The sequence below is a fragment of the Oncorhynchus tshawytscha genome, linkage group LG18 (genome assembly GCF_018296145.1).
Source record: "Oncorhynchus tshawytscha isolate Ot180627B linkage group LG18, Otsh_v2.0, whole genome shotgun sequence".
Classification (NCBI taxonomy): Eukaryota; Metazoa; Chordata; class Actinopteri; order Salmoniformes; family Salmonidae; genus Oncorhynchus; species Oncorhynchus tshawytscha.
In genome coordinates, this window is record NC_056446.1 from 32,735,697 (window position 1) to 32,757,059 (window position 21,363).

At 42.4% G+C, this 21,363-nt stretch overlaps 2 protein-coding genes across 3 annotated transcripts in view; both read right to left on the reverse strand.

The window, feature by feature from the left end:
• Nucleotides 1-905: 905 nt before the first annotated feature.
• LOC112217890 (serine/threonine-protein phosphatase PP1-beta catalytic subunit) lies at nucleotides 906-15,861 on the reverse strand. Its single transcript, XM_024378494.2, has 8 exons — nucleotides 15,706-15,861; nucleotides 10,558-10,689; nucleotides 9,520-9,750; nucleotides 9,270-9,374; nucleotides 9,111-9,182; nucleotides 8,868-9,019; nucleotides 2,604-2,738; nucleotides 906-2,514 (listed from the first exon to the last, which is right to left on the reverse strand). The coding sequence occupies exons 1-8, from the start codon at nucleotides 15,755-15,757 to the stop codon at nucleotides 2,410-2,412; spliced, it is 984 nt and encodes a 327-aa protein (XP_024234262.1). The 5' UTR covers nucleotides 15,758-15,861; the 3' UTR covers nucleotides 906-2,409.
• Nucleotides 15,862-20,812: 4,951 nt separating this feature from the next.
• Nucleotides 20,813-21,363, reverse strand: part of LOC112217892 (phospholipase B1, membrane-associated-like) — a 37,468-nt gene continuing 36,917 nt past the window's right edge. For both annotated transcript variants that reach the window (XM_042300960.1, XM_042300959.1), the window contains exon 42: nucleotides 20,813-21,344. In XM_042300960.1, the coding sequence (XP_042156894.1) occupies nucleotides 21,078-21,344 (267 nt within the window). In that variant the 3' untranslated portion in view covers nucleotides 20,813-21,077. The remainder of the gene's footprint in view (nucleotides 21,345-21,363) is intronic.

Here is a 21,363-nt window from a genome sequence, read left to right on the forward strand (position 1 = left end):
GGCTTGAAATGACATGCTTTCTAAATATAGTATAACCACCAAATGGCCAACAAAAGTGAAATCTTAGAAAATATACACATTCTAAAGGTCTCGATTAAAGTGTCTGACCTGATTGCTGTGAACGTCTGAGCACTAGTTTGGCTTCCTTAACGCGTTTGGAACACACCTTTAATCTTGTCAGTCTGACTTGTTTAAATTCAAAGTATTATTTTAATGGCTATAAATCAATCTGCTATAGTGATAACCACTCATGCTACTGTGAATTAAGGTTCAGCCAGGAGTTGAACAGTCAGAAGAGGGAATTTAATGGTAGGAGGAACATCCCAGCGCCAAGTGGTTTCAGATTTCACATTCTACTTTACACAGGCTCAGAAAATATACCACTGTGTCTTTGGGAAGCAGGGCTATTGCTCAATGCAAGCCATTTAGATCTACGGCGTCCACATAAATGAAAATGTCAGTCGGAACCTGGTACCAGAACCACGCAGGTCCCCTAAACAGGGGACATTACATCTGAGGTCATAAGCGTAAAAAAAAAAAGTTACTGTATAGATACTTTTAGGCTAGAAAAATCATGCCATGTTTGACACTTCTGGTAAAGAATCACATTTGTACAAAAATTTCTAAACAGCCCAGACTGATTCATTACCCAAATGAATGGCACAATAATCATGAAACAGACATAGTAGGCCAAGGGTGCCTTCAAAACATATGAAACGCATATCCAAATGATTTGATAAAACTGCTGATCTACATTTACAATTGGTTGACAGATATGTAATTATTACCTTTGATGGACAGTGGCACAACACTAGGCCCTCCAACACTGCACCCATTGAGTAGCTGCGTTTTTTTTATTTTTATTAAGGTAGCCCAAAGAATAATGACAGACACGAGAGGCAGGGTCAACGGCACTGTTCCATTTATTCCATTCAAAGAGTGAAACGAAAATTTTACAAATCTCAAAACTGTTTAAAACACTGAGTTTCCAACTTCAAGAGACTGATAGATCAGAACAAGGCAACGGGTGCGATATAGCCAACCTCAAACCCAACATTTTATTTGAATATTCCTTAGTAAGCTCATTAGTTGGATGACAATTCTGAACCAGATATTCAAATCATCTCCTCTTGAAAAGGTACACATACTGTATTCACTATTCACGTTCTGATGCCTTGCTGGTCGTTGACATCGTCAGCCTCTTTCGGCTGTCCTAAGATCTACCACTAGGGGGCAGCAATGTCTAAGTAAGTGATCCCGCTACAAAGTGCCATCTCGGCCTCACCCCGAGCTTGGTAAGCATGTGCTTGACCCCCGTGTGATGTAATATGCCATGTTTACAAGAACTGCAGGGGCAATGGAGAATGCTGAAAACAGCTTGTGTAAAGTTAAACTTGTAATCGTCTAGTGGGGCCAACTGGCCGTGTTTGAGAAAAATAATATTCAACACCAATAGAAATCCGGTGCCTTTGACTCTTGCCTTAACTTTCCAAGCCACCACCATCTATACAGGCACACAGTTAAAGCAATGTCCATAAACAGTTTTCAGCAATTGAAGCAGGTTCGGTAGATACGAGGAGAGGGCTGGTGTGGTGGACAAGATTGATTCAAAACCAACAGGCATTTTAAACACCCATTTGTTGTGAACCCTTTGAGTTGAGGACACATGACCTTAACTGTACTAGTTGTTAACATGTATACACAGTTAAAATGTACATAATGTGTATACAATACATGCCCAGTGTGTATATACTGTCATTTTGTATGGTTTTGATAATATGCATTTGTACAAGTACTTTCAAAGTTGTTAATAGTTCATTAGTGTCTCCATAAAGAGAGAAATTTGAGTCCAACGGGGTGAAAATGACTTGCTCCAAACTCATTAAGAGGCTAAACCATTCCACTCAGTTACTGTAGCCAAAACGGCCAATGTTATTAGTAATATTGTGAGAAGGTTACACATTAGCAGGGTAAATTGTGAGACTGGGTGGAGAGGATCTCACGTTATTGGTCTTGAAGAGTCAAGGCTGGGGTAAAGAACTCAACTCAACTCACTCACGCACACACTCATTATTCAACTTTTTTCTCTACCTGAAGGCAGAAAAGCATCCCTTCAGAATGCATTGCCCCTTTCCACAAAAGGTGTGTATCGTATTGCTGCACCTTAGCAACCCATTTCATAGCATTGAAAAACCACATGTCACTTATATTATTAATAAAAATACCAACAAACAAGCAAAGAAAAAAAAATACGTTCACAGCAAAGATTTAATATTTTACACATGAAATAGGTGAGTGGGGGTCAGGGGGGGCTAGAGCGCTTCCCATAGATGGGAGGGAGGGGACAGGACGTTGCAGGGGGCAATAGAGGAAATGGTGCAAGAAGGAGGCGAGATGGGGGCCAGGCGCTCACCTCTTCTTTGGGGCTTGGGCAGTACGAGGCGGGGTTACAGGGCGTCCCGTGTTCACTCCCCCATACTGGTACTTAGCTTTTTTCTCTGACGGCTTCAAAATCTGAGAGAGAAAGTATTAATACTTAGTGTTAACAGCACTGGGAGACTCATCCAGTGAGTGAGTGTGTGTGTGTGCGCATGTGTTGTCACCTGAAAGGAACACATGAGGGACTCATCCACGCTCATCATGCCCCCAGCGTTGTCAAACTCCCCGCAGTAGTTGGGAGCTGAGAACAGCGTCACCAGCTGCCGTTTGGCAAAGAACTCATAGCCGTCCTCAACAACCTTCAGGTACAGAACAACACTTTTAAGTTAACAAATATCCTTTAGAGTTTCATCCTAATGAACATAGGATGCATGAGATACTGAGGGCTAATGAACAGTGGCGTAAAAATACTTTAAAAGTACTACTTTAGTCTAGGGTATTTTTTACAACTTGTCTACATTCCGAAAGAAAATTATTAACTTAATCTCCATACATTTTCCCTGACATCCAAAAAGTACTCCTTACATTTTGAATGATTAGCAGGAATAGAAAAGTCGAATTCACACACTTAGAGAACATCCCTACTGCCTCTGATCTGGCGGACTCACTAAACACATGCTTTGTTTGTAAATTCTGACAGTGTTGGAGCGTGACCCTTGCTATCCGTAAATGAAGGAAATTATGCCATCTGGTTTGCTTAATATAAGGAATTAGACAATATTTACACTTTTGATAGTTAAAGTATATTTACAACCAAATACTTTTAGACTGACTTCAGTATTGTACTGGGTGACTTAGAGTCATTCTCTATTAAGGTAGCTTTACTTTTACCACCACTGCTAATGAACCAATAGCCCTCATGATCTCATACATCCTAACGAACCAATAGCCCACAGTATTAGGTCTGGGACAATAACAGTATCGATACTTGTTAGTATCGTTGCAAAGAAACACAAATCAAATTCAACTTTTTTAGGAAAACAGCCCAAATGTTGGAAACAAACATCATTATTATGTTGTCATCTAGTAGGGTTGCACGATTTGAACAAAATAACAAATTATGATTTTTGGGACCGGATATTGCAATTGTGATTTTCAAACACTTGCTAATTTCATAAGACATGGTTAAAACAAGTGTCCAGGTAGAGAAGATCACTTATACATTTATATCATATGAATACATTCTGTGCTAACTGAATACAAAACCAAATCCCCCAAAAATGGTTGAACATATGAGACAGGATTATTTCACCTAGATATTAACAAACATGAACATGACCAATAGTGTGCTATAAGTGCAGCACTTATTAATTCATGACTAACATTGAGCCCCTATTTTCTATACTACCAAAAGTATGTGGATACCTGCTCGTCAAACATCTCATTCCAAAATCATGGGCATTAATATGGAGTTGGTCCCCCCTTTGCTGCTATAACAGCCTCCACTCTACTGGGAAGGCTTTCCACTAGATGTTAGAACTTGCTTTCATTCAGCCACAAGAGCATTAGTGATGTCAGGCACTGATGTTGGGCAATTAGGCCTGGCTTGCAGTAGGCGGTCCAATTCATCCCAAAGGTGTCGATGGAGTTGAGGTCAGGGCTCTGTACAGGCCAGTGAAGTTCTTCCACACCGATCTCAACTCATTTCTGTATGGACCATGTTTTGTGCACGGGGGCATTGTCATGCTGAAACAGGAAAGGGCCTTTCCCAAACTGTTGCCACATAGTTGGAAGCACAGAATCATCTAGAATGTCATTGTATGCTTTAGCGTTAAGAATTGCCTTAATTGGAAGTATGGGTTCTAGCCCGAACCATGACAAACAATCCCAGATCAAACTTTGCACTATGCATTCGGGCAGGTAGCATTCTCCCGACAAACTGAGATTTGTCCATCGGACTGCCAGATGATGAATTCATCACTGCTCCAGAGTCCAATGGCAGTGAGCTTTACACCACTCCAGGCAACGCTTGACATTGTGCATGGTGATCTTAAAAACTTGTGTGCAGCTGCTCGACCATGTAAACCCACTTCGTGAAGCTCCCGACAATCAGTTATTGTGCTGACGTTCCAAACTGCCTCTGGAAGCAACTCGGTAGTTAGGGTTGCAAAGGGTCGGAAACTTTCCGGTAAATTTCAGGAATTTTTCCGGATATTTTCCATGGGAAGTTAAGCCCGGGAATTTGGGGAATTTAGTTTAAAATCATCAAACGTTATAACTTAACAGTGAACCTTTTTTGTGGGATACACATAAGGAAATTCTAGGTCTTGTGGCATATTTTGGTTAAACTAACCCCAATTCAATGGAATTGCAACCCTTTGCATGCATAGTGCATTCGTCCATCACATGTGCAGTGCATTCGTCCATCACACATACAGCTGATTCAAGACCTTGCACACTAATGAGATGCTACTGAGCACACACTACTACACTGAGCCAAAGAGTACAGTCGTGGCCAAAAGTTTAGAGAAAAACAAATATTAATTTTCACAAAGTTTGCTGCCTCAGTTTGAATGGTTGGCAATTTGCATATACTCCAGAATGTTATGAAGAGTGATCAGATGAATTGCAATTAATTGCAAAGTCCCTCTTTGCCATGCAAATGAACTGAATCCCCAAAAAACATTTCCACTGCATTTCAGCCCTGCCACAAAAAGACCAGCTGACATGTCAGTGATTCTCTTGTTAACGAGGACAAGGCTGGAGAACACGCTGTCATGCTGATTGAGTTCGAATAACAGACTGGAAGCTTCAAAAGAGGGTGGTGCTTGGAATCATTGTTCTTCCTCTGTCAACCATGGAAATGTGCAGTCATCATTGCTTTGCACAAAAAGGGCTTCACAAGCAAGGATATCTCTGCCAGTAAGATTGCACCTAAATCAACCAGTTATAGGATCATCAAGAACTTCAAGGAGAGCGGTTCAATTGTTATGAAGAAGGCTTCAGGGCGCCCAAGAAACTACAGCAAGCGTCAGGACCGTATCCCAAAGTTGATTCAGCTGCAGGATTGGGGCACCACCATTACAGAGCTTGCTCAGGAATGGCAGCAGGCAGGTGTGAGTGCATCTGCACGCACATTGAGGCAAAGACTTGGAGGATGGCCTGGTGCCAAGAGGGGCAGCAAAGAAGCCACTTCTCTCCAGGTAAAAAAAAAAAATCAGGGACAGACTAATATTCTGCAAAAGGTACAGGGATTGGACTGCTGAGGACTGGGGTGAAGTCGTTTTCTCTGATGAATCCCTTTCCGATTGTTTGGGGCATCCAGAAAAAAGCTTGTCCGGAGAAAACAAGGTGAGCGCTACCATCAGTCCTGTGTCATGCCAACAGTAAAGCATCCTGAGACCATTCATGTGTGGGGTTGCTTCTCAGCCAAGGGAGTGGGCTCACTCACAATTTTGCCTAAAAACACAGCCATGAATAAAGAATGGTACCAACACATCCTCCGAGAGAAACTTCTCCCAACCATCCAGGAAAAGTTTGGTGATGAACAATGCCTTTTTTCCAGCATGATGGAGCACCTTGCCATAAGGCAAAAGTGATACCAAGTGGCTTGGGGAACAAAACTTCGATATTTTGGGTCCATGGCAAGGAAACTCCCCAGACCTTAATCCCATTGAGAACTTGTGGTCAATCCTCAAGAGGCGGGTGGACAAACAAAACCCCACAAATTCTGACAAAGTCCAAGCATTGATTATGCAAGCATGGGCTGCCATCAGTCAGGATGTGGCCCAGAAGTTAATTGATAGCATGCCAGGGCAGATTGCAGAGGTCTTGAAAAAGATGGGTCAACACTGAAAATATTGCCTCTTTGCATCAAATATTTAAAGACACTAAAGCAGCAAACTTTGTGGAAATTAATATTTGTGTCATTCTCAAAACCTTTGGCCACGACTGTACATGCTTTCTGGTAAGTTTTGATTAAATGCAAGTAAAACTAAATGCATGCTATTCAACCGATCATTGCCCGCACCTGCCCGCCCATCCAGCATCACTACTTTGGACAGCTCCGACTTAGAATATGTGGATAACTACAAATACCTAGGATGTTTGGCTAGACTGTAAACTCTCCTTCCAGACTCACATTAAGCATCTCCAATCAAAAATTTAATCTAGAATTGGCTTCCTATTTCGCAACAAAGCATCCTTCACTCATGCTGCCAAACATACCCTCTTAAAACTGACCATCCTACCGATCCTTAACTTCGGCGATGTCATTTACAAAATAGCCTCCAACACTCTGGCCCTCGCTTCATACTCGTCACCAAAACCACTGGCTACAGGTCATCTACAAGTCTCTGCTAGGTAAAGCACCGCCTTATCTCAGCTCGCTGGTCACCATAGCAGCACCCACACGTAGCACACGCTCCAGCAGGTATATATCACTGGTCACCCCCAAAGCCAATTCCTCCTTTGGTCGCCTTTCCTTCCAGTTCTCTGCTGCCACTGACTGGAACGAACTGCAAAAATCACTTGAAGCTGGAGATTATTATTTATTTATTTTTCTAATGGAAGGATTTAATCATTTGCAATGTCGTCTACTTATGATAAGGTTTTACGTTTACATATGATATGGTAAATATATCCAATGCAAAAAACAACTACATTTAAATGGTATTAATATTCATTTGCATATTTTCATTAATTCACATATATTCCCCAAAACGTGCAACCCTACTCGGTAGTGAGCGTTGCAACCATGAGCGTTGAAACTGTGAGCTTGTGGGGCCTACCATTTTGCGGCTGAGCTGTTGTTGCTCCTAGATGTTTCTACTTCACAATAACATTGCTTACAGTTGACCGGGGCAGCTCTAGAACTGACTGACCTATGACGGTGCCAAGTTGAAACTCACTGAGCTCTTCAGTAAGGCCATTCTACTGCCAATGTTTGTCTATGGCGATTGCATGGCTGTGTGCTGAATTTTATACATCTGTCAGCAGCAGGTGTGGCTGAAATAGCCTGAATCCGCATACTTTTGTATGCATCTATATACACACAAAAGTAAGTGCGTGTGTGTAATATATATATATTTAAATAAGCTAAGTTAGTTATTTATTCAGGCAGCCATAGGCTGCAGATAGAATAAGAGGCTTATGATTGAGTAATTATGTACCCTGAACAAAAATATAAACGCAACATGTAAAGTGCTAGTCCCATGTTTCATGAGCTGAAATATGAGCCCAGAACTGTTCCATAAGCACAAAAAGCTTAAAGGTAATAACATGTTGTGCACAAATGTGTTTACATCACTGTTAATGATCATTTTATCCTTTGTCAAGATAAATCTATTCACTTGACAGGTGTGGCATATCAAGAAGCTGATTAAACAGCATGAACATTGCACAGGTGCACCTTGTGCTGGGGACAATTAAAGGCCACTAAAATGTGCAGTTGTCACAACACAATGCCACAGATGTCTCAAGTTGAGGGATATTGCAATTGGGATGCTGACTGCAGGAATGTCCATCAGAGCTGTTGCTGTTAATTTCTCTACCATAAGCAATGTACAACATCGTTTTAGAGAATTTGGCAGTACATCCAACCAACCTCACAACCGCAGACCACATGTAACCATGTCAGCCCAGGACCTCCACATGTCTGTAATAAAACCCTTTTGTGGCAAAAAAAAACTCATTCTGACTGGCTGGGCCTGGCTCCCCAGTGGGTCGGCCTGGCTCCAGGCTCAACCATGGCTGCGCTACTGCCCAGTCATGTGAAGTCCATAGATTAGGGCCTAATGAATTTATTTCAATTGACTGATTTCCTTATATGAACTATTTGTCATGTTGCCTCTTGCTGTCACCACAACTCTGAGGCACTTTTTGCACAGCACTTGGTTGACATTGGTTTGCCTGTCGCTAAAATACTGCCAAATCACTGAAGATGTGCTCTTTGGCACCAAATCAACGTTCTATAGCACTAGCAGGACTCATTTTTCCAACACACTGAGGTCAAGCCACAGAGTTTCTAAACATCCTACTGTACGGTCTTTGGTGAAGCCCTTTCTCTTCTCATCACCATCTAACTGCGCGCCTGAAACAGGGATGCTTGTGATTCGCCTGCATGTGCACGCCATGCAGAGTGAGAGAGCCCGCTTGTGATTGGTCAGCATCCTTTGTGCATGTAGAGTGTGAATGCGCATCTCATTGGAGGAGGTACCATAGTGTGTTTGTTGTATTAATGAAGTTTCAAAGAAAAGAGAAAAATCGCAGCCTCTTGCAATATGGATAGTGCATGTCCATATCGCACTTACGATTTTAATTTGATTAAATCGTGCAGCCCTATCATCCAGAGTCACATTTATTTTCCAAGTTTCAGCACACAATGTTTTACATACAGCAGGTTTTAAAGGTCTTCTTCCTGTTGCAATACTGGTATCGTCACAGCCCTACTCAGTATCTCCTACATTGGGTCAGTATAAAGGCTCTACCTGGTGGGCTCTGCAGATGAGGTCCAGGTCGTGGCGGTTGAGGAACTTGCTGACCACGTCAGCCCCAAAGGTGAAGGAAACGCCCCGGTCGTTTTCCCCCCAGCCCTGCACGTCTTTGTCTGGATCTGACCACAGCAGGTCACACAGCAGGCCTAGCACAGAGAAGGCGCGGTCAGCACAGTCAGAGCCAGTCACAAATATATCACAAAACATGTAACTCCCCCGACACACAAGTTAACACACCTGTGTCAGGGACATCAGTGGGCCTCATGATGCGTCGGATTTGCTCCATGGACTGCAGATCAGGAGAGAGACCTGAGGAAAAGGGATGATTGTTTAATGAATAATATTTTTTTTAAATAATAGGGATTGAATTGATAGAAAAGCCCCCATGCATACTACCTCCATGGCAGCAGAAGATCTTCTCATCGATTATAGCGGCAATGGGCAAACAGTTGAAGCAATCTGTGAAGGTCTTCCACAGCTTTATGTTGAATCTGCGTTTGCCTGAGGAACACAACATAGAAAGGACATGGAATTATGCTAAGAATTAGTAAAGATCACAAAAGCAATACTATTATGGATCCTCCATCCTCACGGAGAAAGATGACTGATTCGGCATGTGTGTGTGTGACACTGCTTCCGGTCTTACACTCGTCATAGAAACCGTAGATGCGGTTGATGGAGGCACATTCGTGGTTTCCTCTGAGCAGGAAGAAGTTCTCAGGGTATTTGATCTTGTAGGCCAGCAGTAGGCAGATGGTTTCCAGGGACTGCTTGCCTCGGTCCACATAATCCCCCAGGAACAGGTAGTTAGCCTCCGGGGGGAAGCCCCCGTACTCAAAGAGCCGCAGCAGGTCTGTGTACTGGCCATGGATATCACCTAGAGAGAGCAGAGGGGTTGGGAGACGACCATTATTTGATGTGCCCTTTATTTTACCAGGGAAGTCACATTGAGATTGACATTGCCTTTCTTTTTTAAAGTGCACCCTGGACACCTGGAAGGAGTGGAGAAGAGAGTGAGTGACTAGACTTGAGCCAGATTGTGTCCTTGCTGGAAGGGAGATGGCCCCATCCGGCAGAGCCGCAGACACTCGAGGGAGACAGCATTTATATCCTCCTGCTCTACTTACTGAGCTAGGCCTTTGTCTCTCCAATGTGTTATCCTATCCTCTCCTTTCTCTCTGACATGTTGGCTTAAAGACAATTGTGTGTGGTAAGGATAGTGCCAGGACCATAAAAATGTATAGAATGGTATGGATAGTGCCAGGACACCAGCGTATTTATAGGCATCTGTGGTTTTATTTACCTGAAGATTTGAGGACAGGTATGAGTACCTGTTTATAGCTTCATAATTCTGTATTTTATTCCATGAGTTTTAATTTCCTTATTTTTAACTATCATTGGGAAAGAGCTAGTAAGTAAGCATTTCACGGTGAAGTCTACACCTGCTATATTCGGCACATGACAAATAAAATGTCATTTGATTTAGGTAGGCTTCTGGACATCTTTCTTGGCCATGTAAAGTCACTCACCTTAGGCCTGTCAGCTTTTTATATTTTTCTAACCCTGGTATGACTCATTTCTCATATGCTATTTGTGCTCTAAGATACACAGAGCGAGAGAGACCGAGAGACAGAGAGTGCTCCAGAGTAAAGATAGCGCAAGCGGGAGAAGTAATTGTACTGACCACAAATTTTGAGCGGCGCCTCCAGCTCCAGTAGGATGGGCTGGCTGAGGAAGATCTCCCGGGACTTGATGCACAACCCCCGCACCTCCGCCTCCGTCATCTGGACTATCTTCCCTGGACGGCATCCTCGCACTTGACAAAAAGATAGGGCGATCAATCACAACCATGAGTCATGACCCTGCTCTCCATTGTAATCATGCCGACTTTGTTTCACACTCTTTTTTTATGGTCTTCAAATCAGTGCAGAATATGAAACCACCGTGTAAGTCCTAAAAGAAGAAACAAAAGTTGGACCAAATCCTTTTGATATCGTTGCAAAACCCTCAAATTTCAATGTAATTTCATTCAGATGGCATAAATTTACACTTTGACCAATAATAATAATAACACTGTTGAAACAAAAAACAACTTCCAAGGTCCTAACCGATTTCTAATAGGATGACAACTACCGCATATCTAATGGACATTTAGAAAAGGCCTTCTGCTCGAATTCACAAATGACAGATGATTGCAGGTCACAGCCATTTGACTTTCATTAACAGTAATCGATTGGCTAATGGTTTTTAGGGAGTCACCGAGTAAACCTCCCGGCTAGGACGTGGATGACATTGAGTTGGGATTTTTTTTTTTTTTTTTTAAGGCTTGCCATTTCGGGTTCAGCAATGTGCTGGCAACATGAAAGGAGTGAGAGAGAGAGACAGCAAGTAATTGTCACTGCTGCTGTGTGCAGTGTTCCAAGTGGGGATAAATTGTCTTGAAAGCGTGTTATGTATAATTTGATGGTAAAATGCTTTTTATTCATTCATAGTGTGTATTATTTTGGCTAATAAATACAGATGAGGTTGACTGTATTTTTTGTAAGTTTCAAGTTAAAGTCACGTGCACAAGTACAGTGAAATGCCTGTAAATCCAAAAATGCAGTAATCAATGTCAATGTAGTACTACAAAATAACAACAGGACAAAAACACAAGAAATAAAAATAACACAAGAAAGTAAAAATCTATATTCAGGGTCAGTTCCAATAGCATATTCAGACTGAACAAAATTGTTAAAATGCAACAATTTTAACGGTTTCACTGAGTTACAGTTCATATAAGGAAATAGGCCCACCCACTTGGGAGCCAGGACAACCCATCTCTAAAACGAAGTTGAGGCAGCTTATGGTAGAGAAATGAGCATTCAATTATCTGGCAACAGCTCTGGTGGACATTCCTGCAGTCAGCATGCCAATTGGACACACTCTCATAACTTGAGACATCTGTGGCATTGTGTTTGGCATTGTGTTGTGTGACAAAACTGCACATTTTAGAGTGGTCTTTTATTGTTTCCAGCACAAGTTGCACCTGTGCAATGATCATGCTGTTTAATTAGCTTCTTGATATGCCACACCTGTCAGGTGGATGGATTATCTTGGCAAAGGTGAAATGCTCATTAACAGGGATGTAAACTAATTTGTGCACAAAATGTGAGAGAAATCAACTTTTCTAATGAAACATGGGACCAACACTACATGTTGCCTTCACATTTCTGTTCAGTGTAAAATGTGCTGGGCTATTGGAGTGACAGATATACTTTTGTCCGTGTAGTATATGGACACCCTTTCAAATTAGTGGATTCAGCCATTTTAGCCACACTCGTTGACAGGTATAACATCCAGCACACAGCCATGCAATTTCCATAGACAAACATTGGCAGTAGAATGGCCAGTACTGAAGAGCTCAGTGACTTTCAATGTGGCTCTGTCATTGGATGCCACCTTTCTAACAAGTCAGTTCAGCACTGGTCAACCGTAAGTTATGTTACTGTGAATTGGAAACCTCTTGGAGCAACAACGGATCAGCCACTAACTGGTAGGCCACACAAGCTCACAGAACGGGACTGCCGAGAGCTGAAGCACATAGTGCGTAAAAATAGTTTGTCCTTGGTTGCAACACTCCCTATTGTGTTCCAAGCAACATCAGCACAACAACTGTTAGTCGGGAGTTTCATAAAATGAGTTTCCATGGCCGAGCAGCCGCACACAAGCCTAAGATCACAATGCAAAACATTGGCTGGAGTGGTGTAACGCTTGACAACATTGGAATCTGGAAACACATTCTCTGTAGTGATTAATCACGCTTCACCATCTGGTAGTCCATTGGCCAAATCTGGGTTTAGCGGATGCCAGGAGAGGTTGACTGACGCAAACTAGAGGTTGATGATGCCAACCAGAGGATGACTGATTAATCGGCATGGCTGATTAATTATGGCCGATTTCAAGTTTTCATAACAATCGGTAATCTGCATTTTTGGACACCGATTACATTGCAATCCACAAGGAAACTGCGTGGCAGGCTGACCACCTGTTACGCGAGTGCAGCAAGGAGCCACAGTAGGTTGCTAGCATTAAACTTCTCTTATAAAAAACAATCTTCACATAATCACTAGTTAAACTAGTAATATCATCAACCATGTGTAGTTAACTAGCTTGTCCTGCGTTTCATATAATCAATGTGGTGGCTGTTGATTTATCATCAAATCACAGCCTAGACTGCATCCAATCTGCTGAGTAGAGTGTTGGAGGATATTCTGTAAATGACATCGCCAAATTAATGTATCGGAAGGATAGTCAGTTTGACGAGGGTATGTTTGGCAGCATGAGTGAAGAATGATTTGTTGCGAAATAGGAAGCAGATTCTATATTTAATTTTGGATTGGAGATGCTTAATTTAAGTCTGGAAGGAGAGTTTACAGTCTAACCAGACACCTAGGTATTTGTAGTTGTTCACATATTCGAAGTCAGAACCGTCCAGAGTAGTGACACTGGACGGGCGTGCAGGTGCGGGCAGCGAAGAGCATGCATTTAGTTTTACTTTAATTTAAGAGCAGTTGGAGTCCACTGAAGGAGAGTTGTATGACATTGAAGCTCGTCTGGAGGTTGGTTAACACAGTGTCTAAAGAAGGGCCAGAAGTATACAGAATGGTGTCGTCTGCATAGAGGTGGATCAGAGAATCACCAGCAGCAAGCGCAAAATCATTGATGTATACAGAGAAAAGAGTCGGCCCGAGAATTGAACACTGTGGCACCCCTATAGACTGCCAGAGGTCCGGACAACAGGCCCTCCGATTTGACACACTGAACTCTATCTGAGAAGTAGTTGGTGAACCAGGCGAGGCAGTCATTTGAGAAACCAAGGCTGTCGAGTCTGCCAATAAGAATGTGGTGATTGACAGAGTCGAAAGCCTTTGCCAGGTTGATGAATACAGCTGCACAGTATTGTCTCTTATCGATGGCGGTTATGATATCGTTTAAGACCTTGAGCGTGGCTGAGGTGCACCCATGGCCAGCTCGGAAAGCAGATTGCAGAGAAGATACGTGGAATTCGAAATGGTTGGTGATGTGTTTGTTGACTTGGCTTTCGAAGATCTTAGAAAGGCAGGACAGGATAGAAATAGGTCTGTAGCAGTTTGGGTCTCGAGTGTCACCCCCTTTGAAAAGGTGGATGACCGTGGCAGCTTTCCAATCTTTGGGGATCTCAGACGATACGAAAGAGATGTTGAACAGGCTAGTAATAGGGGTTGCAACAATTTCGGCAGATCATTTTAAAAACAGAGAGGGTCCAGATGGTCTAGCCCGGCTGATTTGTAGGGGTCCAGATTTGAGCTCTTTCAAAACATCAGCTATGTGGATTTGGGTGAAGGAGAAATGGGGAGGCTTGGGGATGTTGCTGTGGGGGGTGCAGGGCTATTGACCGGGGTAGGGGTAGCCAGGTGGAAAGCATGGCCAGAAGTAGAAAAATGCTTTTTGAAATTCTCAATTATAGTGGATTTATCAGTGGTGACAGTGTTTCCTAGCCTCAGTGCAGTGGGCAGCTGGGAGGAGGTGCTCTTATTCTCTATAGACTTTAGTGTCGCAGAACGTTTTGGAGTTTGTGCTACATGATGCAAATTTGTGAGTTGCTTTGTGAGGTTTTAAAGGTCACAGCCATTATGTAAATACCAGCTGAACAGTACCAGTGGACTGGCTTTGGCCCCAAGTTAGAGCAAGGTCCACACCAACCATGGGTTCCGGGCCCATGTAGATGGAAACAGAAATGCCTGAGCCTTTTGGGTTAAACACCAGGGTAAATCCTGTATGGAAATGCGCCATCATTTCATTGTCACACCTTAACATCACCTTGATTGTTTCAAAATGAATTAATTATGAGAAAAGAAACCAAGACTATGAAGGCTTCTAACGTTAGGGAAATGATCATCTTGAAAATTTTCCATAGGTGAGTTCTGCCCAGAAATAAAACGCTCGGGTACATATCAAACATTGAGAGCGGTTACTGTAGAGTTAAAGAGACTACTGATGCGAAACTGAATAGCCAACAAGAGGGCAGTTAAAATGAATGTTAGACTGTTTGAGTTGACGGATACTAGATGTTTGTGTACTTGCTATACATACCGACTACAGACATTCTTAGCTACTTCACCAACAACCGAATAGCCCCTAGGCGTGTATTGAAAACAAATGTTAATGTAACGTTATTAGTTAGCTTGCACTCAACACGGACTGGGGGGGGGTGTGTTTCCGCTGGCAAACCAAGAGGTCTGCTCGCAAAATCCCCTCTCTCATCAAGGTGTAAAAACTCACGTTAGCGAGTTAGTCGGTAGCTAGCCACTAAAATGTATACAAAAAAACAGCAACATCCCTGTTCTGTGCTAGGCAAAAAACATAACTAACTAATTTGAGCTAAATGGTCAACATCTATTTAACTAGTTGGCTAACTTAGTTGGCTAGCTAGTTAACGTTGTCAATGGCTTGCATGACAGTGCAACACAAATCAAACATATCATTTTGAAAATAAGTGTTTTCTCTTCGACATGTCTAGTCAGTTAGCTAGGGTGGCTAGCTAGCTAGTTGCTGTTAAAATTGTAGCTAGCTCAAACTAGATAGGGTAGATAGCTAATGCTAGCCACTGACACTGTACTTTGTTGAACCACCTTCCTCTGACGCGCTAACGTTAGCTAGCTATCTCGCAAACTCAACTGGCCAATGCCAAATATGAGGTTACATTCGTGTTTTGACACCTGAAAATAACATGAAATCATAGTACTTACACGTGTAACGTCTCCACCATATAACCGCAGGGTTAATTGCAAAATAACATGATATATCATACCTTCAAGCAATCGGGAGATGATGCTGTCAACGTTGAGCTCGCTTTCCGCCATTTTCTTCAGAAAACTGAAAACTACTACGCAGAGAGAACTATCTCCTACTCACCAGCCGGGGTCGTGGTTTACTACTTTACAGTACAAACTATTTATTTATTTTATTTTTTATTTCACCTATATTTAACCAGCTGGCCAGTTGAGAACAAGTTCTATTTTACCACTGCGACCTGGCCAAGATAAAGCAAAGCAATGCGACACAAACAACACAGAGTTACACATGGGATAAACAAACGTACAGTCAATAGCACAATAGAAAAGTCTATATACAGTGGGGCAAAAAAATATTTAGTCAGCCACCAATTGTGCAAGTTCTCCCACTTAAAAAGATGAGAGGCCTGTAATTTTCATCATAGGTACACTTCAACTATGACAGACAAAATGAGGGGGGAAAAAATCCAGAAAATCACATTGTAGGATTTTATGAATTTTTTTGCAAATTATGGTGGAAAATGAGTATTTGGTCAATAACAAAAGTTTCTCAATACTTTATTTACCCTTTGTTGGCAATGACAGAGGTCAAACATTTTCTGCAAGTCTTCACAAGGTTTTCACACACTGTTGCTGGTATTTTGGCCCATTCCTCCATGCAGATCTCCTCTAGAGCAGTGATGTTTTGGGGCTGTTGCTGGGCAACACAGACTTTCAACTCCCTCCACAGATTTTCTATGTGGTTGAGATCTGGAGACTGGCTAGGCCACTCCAGGACCTTGAAATGCTTCTTACGAAGCCACTCCTTCGTTGCCCAGGCCGTGTGTTTGGGATCATTGTCATGCTGAAAGACCCAGCCACGTTTCATCTTCAATGCCCATGCTGATGAAAGGAGGTTTTCACTCAAAATCTCACGATACATGGCCCCATTCATTCTTTCCTTTACACTGATCAGTCGTCCTGGTCCCTTTGCAGAAAAACAGCCCCAAAGCATGATGTTTCCACACCCATGCTTCACAGTAAGTATGGTGTTCTTTGGATGCAACTCAGTATTCTTTGTCCTCCAAACACGACGAGTTGAGTTTTTACCAAAACGTTATATTTTGGCTTCATCTGACCATATGACATTCTCCCAATCTTCTTCTGGATCATCCAAATGCTCTCTAGCAAACTTCAGACGGGCCTGGACATGTACTGGCTTAAGCAGGGGGACACGTCTGGCACTGCAGGATTTGAGTCCCTGGAGGCGTAGTGTGTTACTGATGGTAGGCTTTGTTACTTTGGTCCCAGCTCTCTGCAGGTCATTCACTAGGTCCCCCTGTGTGGTTCTGGGATTTTTGCTCACCGTTCTTGTGATCATTTTGATCCCACGGGGTGAGATCTTGCGTGGAGCCCCAGATCGAGGGAGATTAGCAGTGGTGTTGTATGTCTTCCATTTCCTAACAATTGCTCCCAGAGTTGATTTCTTCAAACCAAGCTGCTTACCTATTGCAGATTCAATCTTCCCAGCCTGGTGCAGGTCTACAATTTTGTTTCTGGTGTCCTTTGACAGCTCTTTGGTCTTGGCCATAGTGGAGTTTGGAGTGTGACTGTTTGAGGTTGTGGACAGGTGTCTTTTATACTGATAACAAGTTCAAACAGGTTCCATTAATACAGGTAACGAGTGGAGGACAGAGGAGCCTCTTAAAGAACAAGTTACAGGTCTGTGAGAGCCAGAAATCTTGCTTGTTTTTAGGTGACCAAATACTTATTTTCCACCATAATTTGCAAATTAATTAATAAAAAATCCTACAATGTGATTTTCTGAATTTTTTTTCAAATTTTGTCTGTCATAGTTGAAGTGTACCTATGATGAAAATTGCAGGCCTCTCTCATCTTTTTAAGTGGGAGAACTTGCACAATTGGTGGCTGACTAAATACTTTTTTGCCCCACTGTATATGGGGCTTTGGTGACAAAATGGATGGCACTGTGATAGACTACATCCAATTTGCTGAGTAGAGTGTTGGAAGCTATTTTGTAAATGACATCGCCAAAGTCAAGGATCGGTAGGATAGTTAGTTTTACGAGGGTATGTTTGGCAGCATGAGTGAAGGATGATTTGTTGCGAAATAGGAAGCCGATTCTAGATTTAATATTGGATTGGAGATGCTTAATGTCAGTCTGGAAGGAGAGTTTACAGTCTAATCAGACACCTAGGTATTTGTTGTTGTCCACATATTCTAAGTCAGAACCGTCCAGAGTAGTGATGCTAAACGGGCGGGCGGGTGCGGGCAGCGATCGGTTGAACAGCATGCATTTAGTTTTACTTGCATTTAAGAGCAGTTGGAGGCCACGGAAGGCGAGTTGTATGGCATTGAAGCTCGTCTGGAGGTTAGTTAACACAGTGTCCAAAGAAGGGCCAGAAGAATACAGAACGGTGTCGTCTGCGTAGAGGTGGATCAGAGAATCACCAGCAGCAAGAGCGACATCATTGATGTATACAGAGAAAAGAGTTGGCCCGAGAATTGAACCCTGTGGCACCCCCATAGAGACTGCCAGAGGTCCAGACAAAAGGCCCTCCAATTTGACACACTGTACTCTATCTGAGAAGTAGTTGGTGAACCAGGCGAAGCAGTCATTTGAGAAACCAAGGCTGTTCAGTCTGCTAATAAAGAATGTGGGGATTGACCGTCGAAAGCCTTGGCCAGGTCGATGAATACGGCTGCACAGTATTGTATTTTATCGATGGCGGCTATGATATCGTTTAGGATCTTGAGCGTGCTGAGGTGCACAGATGACCAGCTCGGAAACCAGATCGCATAGCGGAGAAGGTATGGTGGGATTCGAAATGGTCGGTATTCTGTTTGTTAACTTGGCTTTCGAAGACTTTAGAATGGCAGGGTAGGATAGATATAGGTTTGTAACAGTTTGGGTCTAGAGTGTCACCCCCTTTGAAGAGGGGGATGACCGCGGCAATCTTTAGGGATCTCAAACGATATGAAAGAGAGGTTGAACAGGCTGGTAATAGGGGTTGCAACAATTTCTGCAGATAATTTTAGATGGAGAAGGTCCAGATTGTCTAGCCCAGCTGATTTGTAGGGGTCCAGGTTTTGCAGCTCTTTCAGAACATCAGCTATCTGGATTTGGGTGAAGGAGAAATGGGGGAGGCTTGGGCAAGTTGCTGTGGGGAGTGCAGAGCTGCTGACTGGGGTAGGGATAGCCAGGTGGAAAGCATGGCCAGCCGTAGAAAAATGCTTATTGAAATTCTCAATTATCACAGATTTATCAGTGGTGACAGTGTTTCCTAGCCTCAGTGCAGTGGGCAGCTGGGAGGAGGTGCTCTTATTCTCAATGGAATTTACAGTGTCCCAGAACTTTTTGGAGTTTGTACTACAGGATGCAAATTTCTGTTTGAAAAAGCTAGCCTTTGCTTTCTTAACTGCCTGTGTATATTGGTTCCTAACTTCCCTGAAAAGTTGCATATCGCAGGGGCTATTCGATGGTAATGCAGAACACGGCAACACCGTTTATTTAGGTTCAGTCAGGGGTTCTGTCTTTTGGCAAAGATTTGTAACCACTAACCAGCTAACTAGATTTGGTATTTGTATGTGATCGAACAAAGCCTTTTGCTTGTTTCTTTACCTTATATGGAAGCTGACCTGCTTGATGACACAGTAAATTCAAAGGCTGCAAATTTTCGCAGCTTTTTGTTAAAAATCGCACAACATTTCAGCATCCTGCTACTCATGCCAGGAATATAGTATATGCATATGATAAGTGTGTGTGTATAGAAAACACTCTGAAGTCTCTAAAACTGGTTAAATCGTGTCTGTGGCTATAACAGAACGTGTTTAGGAGTCAAAATCCTTCGAAAAACTGGTCACCAAAAACACAAAAATAATATCCATCCGCCAGTCAATGTATTGTCTAAGGCTGAAGAAAATACATGGCAATCCCCTGTAAACACCTACAGCTTCCACACGATGTCGCCAATGCTGTCATTTAGGGGCGGCTTTATCCTTGGTTTGGTAACATGACGCATTTCCTTTCTTTGGGCTCACCACAGGATGTTTTGAATGTGAAAACATGGACGATGATTTCAAGACTTGCTGCTATCGAATACAGATCGCCCCGTGATCAATTTAATAGATTATTAACGTTTATTAATACCTAAAGTTGGTTTAGAAAAGTAATTTGAAGTGATTTGTAAAAGTATATAGGCAACTTTTGTAATTTTAAAAAGTGACGTTGCGTCTTGTAAAGGGGCATTTTTCTGGATCAGACCGGTCTTCAGCAAATCACATTTTGGGTATACAATGACGGATTTAATCGGGAAAAAGACCCAATTGTGATGTTTATGTGACATATAGGAGTGCCAAGAAAGAAGCTCGTCAAAGGTAATGAATGTTTTATATTTTATTTCTGCGTTTTGGGTAGCGCCGGCTACCGCAAAATCTGTTGTTTTGTTGACGGTCTGGTATTCTGGGGGGTGTATGCTATCAGATATTAGCTTCTCATGCTTTCGCCGAAAAGCATTTTACAAATCTGACTTGGTGGCTAGATTCACAACGAGTGTAGCTTTAATTCAGTACCTTGTATGTGTGTTTTAATGAAAGTTTGAGTTTTATCGAAAACTTTCGGTGGTGCTCTAAAATATCCGCTGATTTGATCCCGCCACAGGAACATCCTCCCTAACAAGTTTTAACAACATAATTCGGTGATATAACCAGTCCATTACTTTTATTGTGATCCTCATATCACTACCACAGATACTGATAACTTTCCCTTTTGTATGTGGCTCTGTCAAATATTAAAATGGTGAGACCACTGAGGTATAATAAGAAGGGGTGAGACTACTTTTGTCCCCTCAATGAAATAACCACCCTAGCCCCCTCCATGACAATGGTTTGTTCCTATTTCTATTGCAATACGCTTGGTTTACATTGACCTCATCCTGGTAATTTGTAGGGGTTCACCTGATGCAATTGAAATACCCGATGACATATTTTCTGAAAATGTATTGGTTTTGGTTAATACTAAGCTATTGTCCATGTCACGGAAATGATTTTTATACTGTATTTTCACACTCAGACTTATGGAATAGAATCTCTACAAGAAAGTATTTATTTATCGGTTGCTGAATGGAATGTTCATCAACAATGTTTATTGTTTAAATACAAAGGAATATTGTACATTCTTAGGAAATGCAAGGTGTACAAATCACACCTTATTCATAGGAAGAAAATATGCCATAACCCGTGTGTATTCACAAAACAATTAGCACATCTATTACATACTTTAAATAAAATATGTTTGTTTGATACAGTGCTATACACTCGTGTGTGTGTGCGCTTGTGCGTGTGTATTCAAGCCTTTGTGACCAACTCCAAACTCCCTCTCAGAATATCATTAGAAACCAGTTCCTTTCATCTCAATCAATCCCTCTACCATTTTCCTCTTACTCTGACGTTCTCTGCAGGACATAAATAGCCAGGTGACTCCCCAGCCGATCAGTAAGCCGGTGATACCAAGCACCACGGGCACCCACACAGGCATGGAGGAGTCACACTGTGTCACAGGGTTTGGGGTGGTGGTGCCATGGTTTGGGACAGGTGGGGTGGGGGTTACAGGTGGGCTTGGGAGGCTATTGACCTTAGTGAAGATGAAGGGTTGATCCTAAAGAAGAGAGAAAATG

Coding starts and splice junctions, on each gene's coding strand:
- LOC112217890 (XM_024378494.2), bottom strand. CDS start 15,757: ATGGCGGAAAGCGAGCTCAACGTTGACAGCATCATCTCCCGATTGCTT. Junction 9,183..9,269: donor GATCTTCTGCTGCCATGGAG/GTAGTATGCATG, acceptor CCTTTTCCTCAG/GTCTCTCTCCTGATCTGCAG. Junction 9,020..9,110: donor CACTGATGTCCCTGACACAG/GTGTGTTAACTT, acceptor TCTCTGTGCTAG/GCCTGCTGTGTGACCTGCTG.